At 39.4% G+C, this 7,569-nt stretch overlaps 1 protein-coding gene across 1 annotated transcript; it reads right to left on the reverse strand.

Moving 5' to 3' along the window:
* Nucleotides 1-1,080: 1,080 nt before the first annotated feature.
* LOC132513687 (testican-3-like) lies at nt 1,081-2,344 on the reverse strand. Its single transcript, XM_060138216.1, is given in 2 exon segments — nt 1,081-1,609; nt 1,611-2,344. Coding segments are annotated over 2 exon segments (1,263 nt in total).
* Nucleotides 2,345-7,569: the final 5,225 nt, after the last annotated feature.

Here is a 7,569-nt window from a genome sequence, read left to right on the forward strand (position 1 = left end):
TTTCTTCATTCCAGCAGCAGTACCGGGACTGGTATTAATTTGTGATTAGGTGTGCCTATCTATGGCCTAATGTCCTATGTGGGGATGCATGCTGAAACCTTTCTATTTCTATTTTGCAAGGCACAATACAGTATGTTCTCTAAGTTTTGACACTAGTAACAAAAATGGCATAATTCTTAGATTAAATGCAAATATTTATCTAACATAGGAAATAAAACAAGAATGAAGATTTTTAAGTTTGATATTGAGGCAAATGACAAACTTTTTGTAAAAATATGGTTTAAAAGAATCTTTCCCTTTGTCTTTCTACTTTAAGTTCTGCACCCTAAGTTGCTGGTCAGAAAGATAAAGAAACCTAGAAAGATAAAGAAATCATGCTGGTTAAGATTATCAAACAAATCAACATGAGACTGCTGTCCAAAATAAAATAAAAATTAGAAAGGACAACTATGTTTTTAACTTTCAAAATCCATGGTTTTCCCCTGCTGCCCATTTTGTACGATATCTGGTCACATCCAGAATAACTTCATAACTAAAAACATCATTAAAACTTCATAACTAAAAACATACAAACATGGTGGAGGTCTCCAAGATAGTGACTTTGTTTTTCTCACTTTGTGCTATTCCCTCACTCACCTCTAAATCACTCCAGCTCTGGGAAGAGTCTACTTGGAAACTGCAATTAAGGTCATGCATATTTTAATAAAATCCTTAGAATCCAGGTCACTAGTATGTTATTGTAGATTTAACTTAGAATTTTTCCCAGAAAAATATCATATATGACCTCAAGCACTGGTTGTTTTGTTTGTGGCAGACTCACATAGATCAGTATCTCTTCATAACTTTCTCTTGTCTGGCTAGACTCCATATGTGTTCTCTTTTTCATATAAAAACTCAAAGTAAATGATACTTCTCTAAACATAAAGTTCTATGACTTTAGTTGCAATATTTGAAATAATTATACAAAATATTAAGTGAGTTTTAGAATCATTTTGTTTTGGGGCAAGAAGGTACTCCTCAGTAAGGGATCACTTGGTAAATAAAAGAAACGTAGAATTTGTTGCTCTCAGCTCTCATCCATCAGATGTATCCATCCTGGTCACCACCATCATCATCATCCCCTTCATCCTCATCATCATCTTCAATTTCATCTTCATCGTTCATAATGTCATCTTCATCGTCATCAGCAGCCCATTCACGGAAATCTCCACTTGCAAAATCTCCAGAGATCTCAAAATCAATAGCACAGTCTGCAGCACCGCGCTTCCTGGACCCCACGACTTCCCTTCCGTATCGGTCCACAAACCAGCACTGCCCAGTGCTGCCGTGGCACTGCGTTGGCTTGTAGTAACCATCTGCGTCACACTGGGGGATTTACTGTCCAGGGAGCTTCTTCACCCCGAGTCGCTTCTGAATACTGCCGAGCTCCGTCTGGCAAGGTGGGTCTTGTTGCCTCTGGAAGCAGTAGCACCACTCGTTGTTGGAGATGGAGCTGTCCTTGTACGTGTCACAGGAGCTGAAGAAGGCCTCCGCGCACCGCTCGTTCTTGTCCAGGTAAATGCTCCCAAGCTCCGACTGGTCCAGGAGCAGGTGGTAGTTTGTATCAAGTGTTAAACATCAAGCCGAGTGAATCCTTGCAAATTGGCAAAATACGGGTATCAAATCTGCTACTCTCCGGCCGCAGCGATGCTTTCGTCTTCTTGTTCTGGCCCCCACTCTCATGCAGGGCCTTGAACCAGTCCAGCAGTCTGCTGGCCATCTGCCTGAGCTCCAGGTCACTGCAGGCCCTCTTCATATTCCTGCTTGAGCCCATGGTCGTATCTGAAGGACACAGGCAACATCCTTCGCACTTGACTGAGATCTGTATTCCTAAGATGCATGCCTGGTATTCTAGTTTGCACTGAGAAGAGTAGGTATGTCCATCTGAACCACAGACAGGGCTGGTAGAGACCCCCGAGCACTGCTGGCAGGTGGATGTCGGGGGACCCCTCCACTGCTTATGCCCAACTCCTGCATCTTTCATACTGTGCGTGAGCCTCCGCTGACCAACGCAGACTGTGGTCTGAGAACCTTGAATAATGCACACTTCGTGGCGACTACATTTCAGCCTTAAGCATGGGTCTTTAGTTGGGTCTAGAGCCCCATCGAAGGCCTTCCCTGGACTCCAAGTGCGGAAATAATCATCGTCTCGGGATCGGTTCCACTGTACGGCCTCCCGGTCGTACTGGGACACCGTGCTGAGCCATTGTTTGTTGTCCAGAAAATTGCCGCCCGCGGCCGCTGCCAGAGCCTGCGCGCACCAGGCGGCTATGCACGCGCACAGCACGACAGGCGCCCAGAGCATCCGCGGCCGCCCCTCGGCTCTGCGCGCCCCTCCGTCCTTCCCTCCCCCATCCATGCTCCCCTTTCCCGGCCATCAGTTTTTAACTGATCTGCTCTAGTAATTCAACCTCTTCACACTCTGTTCCTCATCTACTATAATGGAATAATAATAGTATTTACCCTGCCAAGCTGTTGAAATGAGCTAATTTCTAGAAAACGGTTAGCTAATTCCCTGACCCACTGTAAATGAATGTTAGCCATTATTATTATATTGGATCATCTTCTCCATCTTCCAGGAGGTAATGGCCCACTCACTGCCAGTTGCACAACTGTTATCTCCTTTTATCCAGCCTGTCATCTTGCATACATGTTTTGAGCTTCCAAGTTCTAATTTCTGTTTGGATGTAGAAAGGAAGATATTATAGGTGAGATGGAATAGAATAAGAAAAGGCACTTTGGACTAGTACTTCAGAAATCAGTATTCAGGCTAAAAAATAATACAAATAAATGTATATATGCGAAACAGAAACAGACCCACAGATATAGAAAAAAAACTTGTGGTTACCAAAGGGGAGAGAGAAGTGGCAGAGGGCAAATTAGGGGTATGGGATTAAGAGATACAAACTACTATACATAAAATAGATAAATATCCCTGACTTCAGACTATACTACAAAGCTACAGTAATCAAGATAGTATGGTACTGGCACAAAAACAGAAAGATAGATCAATGGAACAGGATAGAAAGCCCAGAGATAAACCCACTCACATATGGTCACCTTATCTTTGATAAAGGAGGCAGGAATGTACAGTGGAGAAAGGACAACCTCTTCAATAAGTGGTGCTGGGAAAACTGGACAGGTACATGTAAAAGTATGAGATTAGATCACTCCCTAACACCATACACAAAAATAAGCTCAAAATGGATTAAAGACCTAAATGTAAGGCCAGAAACTATCAAACTCTTCGAGGAAAACATAGGCAGAACACTCTATGACATAAATCACAGCAAGATCCTTTTTAAGCCACCTCCTAGAGAAATGGAAATAAAAACAAAAATAAGCAAATGGGACCTAATGAAACTTCAAAGCTTTTGCAAAGCAAAGGAAACCATAAACAAAACCAAAAGACAACCCTGAGAATGGGAGAAAATATTTGCAAATGAAGCAACTGACAAAGGATTAATCTCCAAAATTTATAAGCAGCTCATGCAACTCAATAACAAAAAAACAAAAAACCCAATCCAAGAAAGGGCAGAAGACCTAAATAGACATTTCTCCAAAGAAGATATACAGACTGCCAACAAACACATGAAAGAATGCTCAACATCATTAATCATTAGAGAAATGCAAATCAAAACTACAATGAGATATCATCTCACACCGTCAGAATGGCCATCATCAAAAAATCTAGAAACAATAAATGCTGGAGAGGGTGTGGAGAAAAGGGAACACTCTTGCACTGCTGGTGGAAATGTGAATTGGTTCAGCCACTATGGAGAACAGTATGGCGGTTCCTTTAAAAACTACAAATAGAACTACCATATGACCCAGCAATCCCACTACTGGGCATATACCCTGAGAAAACCAAAATTCAAAGAGTCGTGTACCAAAATGTTCATTGCAGCTCTATTTACAATAGCCCAGAGATGGAAACAACCTAAGTGCCCATCATCAGATGAATGGATAAAGAAGATGTGGCACATATATACAATGGAATATTACTCAGCCATGAAAAGAAATGAAATTGAGCTATTTGTAATGAGATGGATAGACCTAGAGTCTGTCATACAGAGTGAAGTAAGTCAGAAAGAGAAAGACAAATACCATATGCTAACACATATATATGGAATTTAAGAAAAAAATGTCATGAAGAACCTAGGGGTAAGACAGGAATAAAGACACAGACCTACTGGAGAACGGACTTGAGGATATGGGGAGGGGGAAGGGTGAGCTGTGACAAAGCGAGAGAGAGGCATGGACATATATACACTAACAAACGTAAGGTAGATAGCTAGTGGGAAGCAGCTGCATAGCACAGGGATATCAGCTCGGTGCTTTGTGACAGCCTGGAGGGGTGGGATAGGGAGGGTGGGAGGGAGGGAGATGCAAGAGGGAAGAGAGATGGGAACATAGGTATATGTATAACTGATTCACTTTGTTATAAAGGAGAAACTAACACAGCATTGTAAAGCAATTATACCCCAATAAAGATGTTAAAAAAATAGATAAGTAACAAGGACATATTGTATAGCACAAGGAATTATAACCATAATCTTGCAATGACTTCTAATGGAGTATAATCTGTAAAAATGCTGAATCACTATGATGTACACCTGAAACTAATATAATATTGTAAATCGACTATAAAAAAAAGTAGTCATGAAATTTGAGTTGGCCGATTTTGTGATTGGCTCAATTGTTCTATTCCTGAATCAGGAGTCAAAGAATGAGAGAGGGATAAAGCATGTAGGGTGTTGAAAACAGTTCCAGTTTGGAGTCCTACAAGCCTGTGTTTGAACCTCAGCTCTGCCTCTTGTTATATATCTTTAGGCAAGTAAGTCACTTAGCTCTCTGAGCCAGAGTTTCTTTACTTGTCAAATATGGCTCATAATATCATACTGATAGAATCACTGTGAAGATTCCTGGGGGAGTAATGCATGCACACATATATACTTTCTCCCACATGTACTGGATAGTCAATAATTGGAAACTATATTACGTACTTTGGAGCTTTGTGGCAATGTTTTACACATTCTGGCAATGAGTTCCTTGTTAGTCTCACTTTTCAGGGTTGTTGCAAGCCTTTGTCCTCTTCTGGGTTATTTAAGTCAGCAGCTGGGAGAGCCAGCATCAAGGACTATTCATCAAAGACTATTTAAACCTAGAAACCCATAAATAAAAATAAAAGACATACTTTTATCAATAGTAGTGACAAAAAAGCCCCTCAAGAGTTTGATGAAAATACTCTGTTAGCAAGGCTGTGGGAAAGCCTTGCTTTGTTGGTGGGAGTATAATTTGGTACACTTGTTGAAGGCAATTTAGGAAGTCTATCATATAATGAATTCATAAAGCCTCTAAACCAGCAACTCCTTTTCTGGAAACTTACCCTACAAACATGCCAGTATTTACACATGTTTTAAATAACATGTGTGCCAGGTTATTCACTGCAGCATTGTTTGTAATAGTAAAGTCCAAATGTCTATCATTAGGGTACTCACTAAATAAATTATGGTACAATCATACAATGATGCTATAAAAAAGAATGAGAAAGTGTTCTATACACTGACATGGAAACAAAAACAAAGGTATATTAAGTGATTTTAAAATGTTCAGAAAAGTATATATTGTATACTATCTTTTGTGCAAAAATAATGGAAAAATGGGTGGAAGGTTATCTTCTTACTTGAATATACACACACTTGAAATTTACAGAAGACACAAATAACTGTGATTAAGTGAGTGGGAGGTGGAAACTAGGTAGATGGGAGACTAAGTTGGGAAGGATATATTTTACTACATACTTTATTTTGAGTTTTTTAAAAAAATTTATTTTATTTTGGAGTATAGTTGATTAACAATGTTGTGTTCATTTCAGGTGTACAGCAAAGTGATTCAATTATACATATAAATGTATCTATTCTTTTTCAAATTCTTTTCCCATTTAGGTTGTTACATAATATAGTATTGAGCAGAGTTCACTGTGCTATACAGTAGGTCCTTGTTGGTTATCCATTTTAAATACAGCAGTGTATACATGTCAATCCCAAACTCCCAGTCTATCCCTCTCCCCCACCCTTCCCCCCTGGTAACCATAAGTACATTCTCTAAGTCTGTGTGTCTGTTTCTGTTTTGAAAATAAGTTCATTTGCATCATTTTGTTTTAGATTCCACATATAAGTAATATAATACAATACTTCTCTTTCTCTGACTTTATTTCACTCAGTACGCCAATCTCTATGTCCATCCATGTTGCTGCAAATGGCATTGTCTTTCCTAAGAACAAGTTTTAAAAAAATAGATTTCCTTTATTATTTTTGTTTTCAATTTTATTGACTTTTACTCTTTACTTCCTTCCTTCTGCTTACTTTTTTTTTTTTTTATTTTTTTTTTTATTTTTATTTTTTTATTTTTTTTTTATTTTTTTACATCTTTATTGGGGTATAATTGCTTTACAATGGTGTGTTAGTTTCTGCTTTATAACAAAGTGAATCAGTCATACATAAACATATGTTCCCATATGTCTTCCCTGTTGCGTCTCCCTCCCTCCCACCCTCCCCATCCCACCCCTCCAGGCGGTCACAAAGCACCGAGCCAATATCCCTGTGCCATGCAGCTGCTTCCCACTAGCTATCTACCTTACTGCGTTTGTTAGTGTGTATATGCCCATGACTCTCTCTCGCCCTGTCACAGCTCACCCTTCCCCCTCCCCATAACCTCAAGTCCGTTCTCTAAGAGGTCTGCGTCTTTATTCCTGCTTTACTCCTAGGTTTTTCATGACATTTTTCTTTCTTAAATTCCATATATATGTGTTAGCATACGGTATTTGTCTCTCTCTTTCTGACTTACTTCACTCTGTATGACAGACTCTAGGTCTATCCACCTCATTACAAATAGCTCAATTTCGTTTCTTTTTATGGCTGAGTAATATTCCATTGTATATATGTGCCACATCTTCTTTATCCATTCATCCGATGACGGGCATTTAGGTTGTTTCCATCTCCGGGCTATTGTAAATAGAGCTGCAATGAACATTTTGGTACATGTCTCTTTTTGAATTATGGTTTTCTCAGGGTATATGCCCAGTAGTGGGATTGCTGGGTCATATGGTAGTTCTATTTGTAGCTTTTTAAGGAACCTCCATACTGTTCTCCACAGTGGCTGTATCAATTTACATTCCCACCAACAGTGTAAGAGGGTTCCCTTTTCTCCACACCCTCTCCAGCATTTATTGTTTCTAGATTTTTTGATGATGGCCATTCTGACTGGTGTGAGATGATATCTCATTGTAGTTTTGATTTGCATTTCTCTAATGATTAGTGATGTTGAGCATTCTTTCATGTGTTTGTTGGCAGTCTGTATATCTTCTTTGGAGAAATGTCTATTTAGGTCTTCTGCCCATTTTTGGATTGGGTTGTTTGTTTTCTTGTTATTGAGCTGCATGAGCTGCTTGTAAATTTTGGAGATTAATCCTTTGTCAGTTGCTTCATTTGCAAATATTTTCTCCCATTCTGAGGGGTGTCTTTTGGT

The sequence above is a fragment of the Lagenorhynchus albirostris genome, chromosome X (assembly GCF_949774975.1).
Source record: "Lagenorhynchus albirostris chromosome X, mLagAlb1.1, whole genome shotgun sequence".
In the NCBI taxonomy this organism is placed as follows: Eukaryota; Metazoa; Chordata; class Mammalia; order Artiodactyla; family Delphinidae; genus Lagenorhynchus; species Lagenorhynchus albirostris.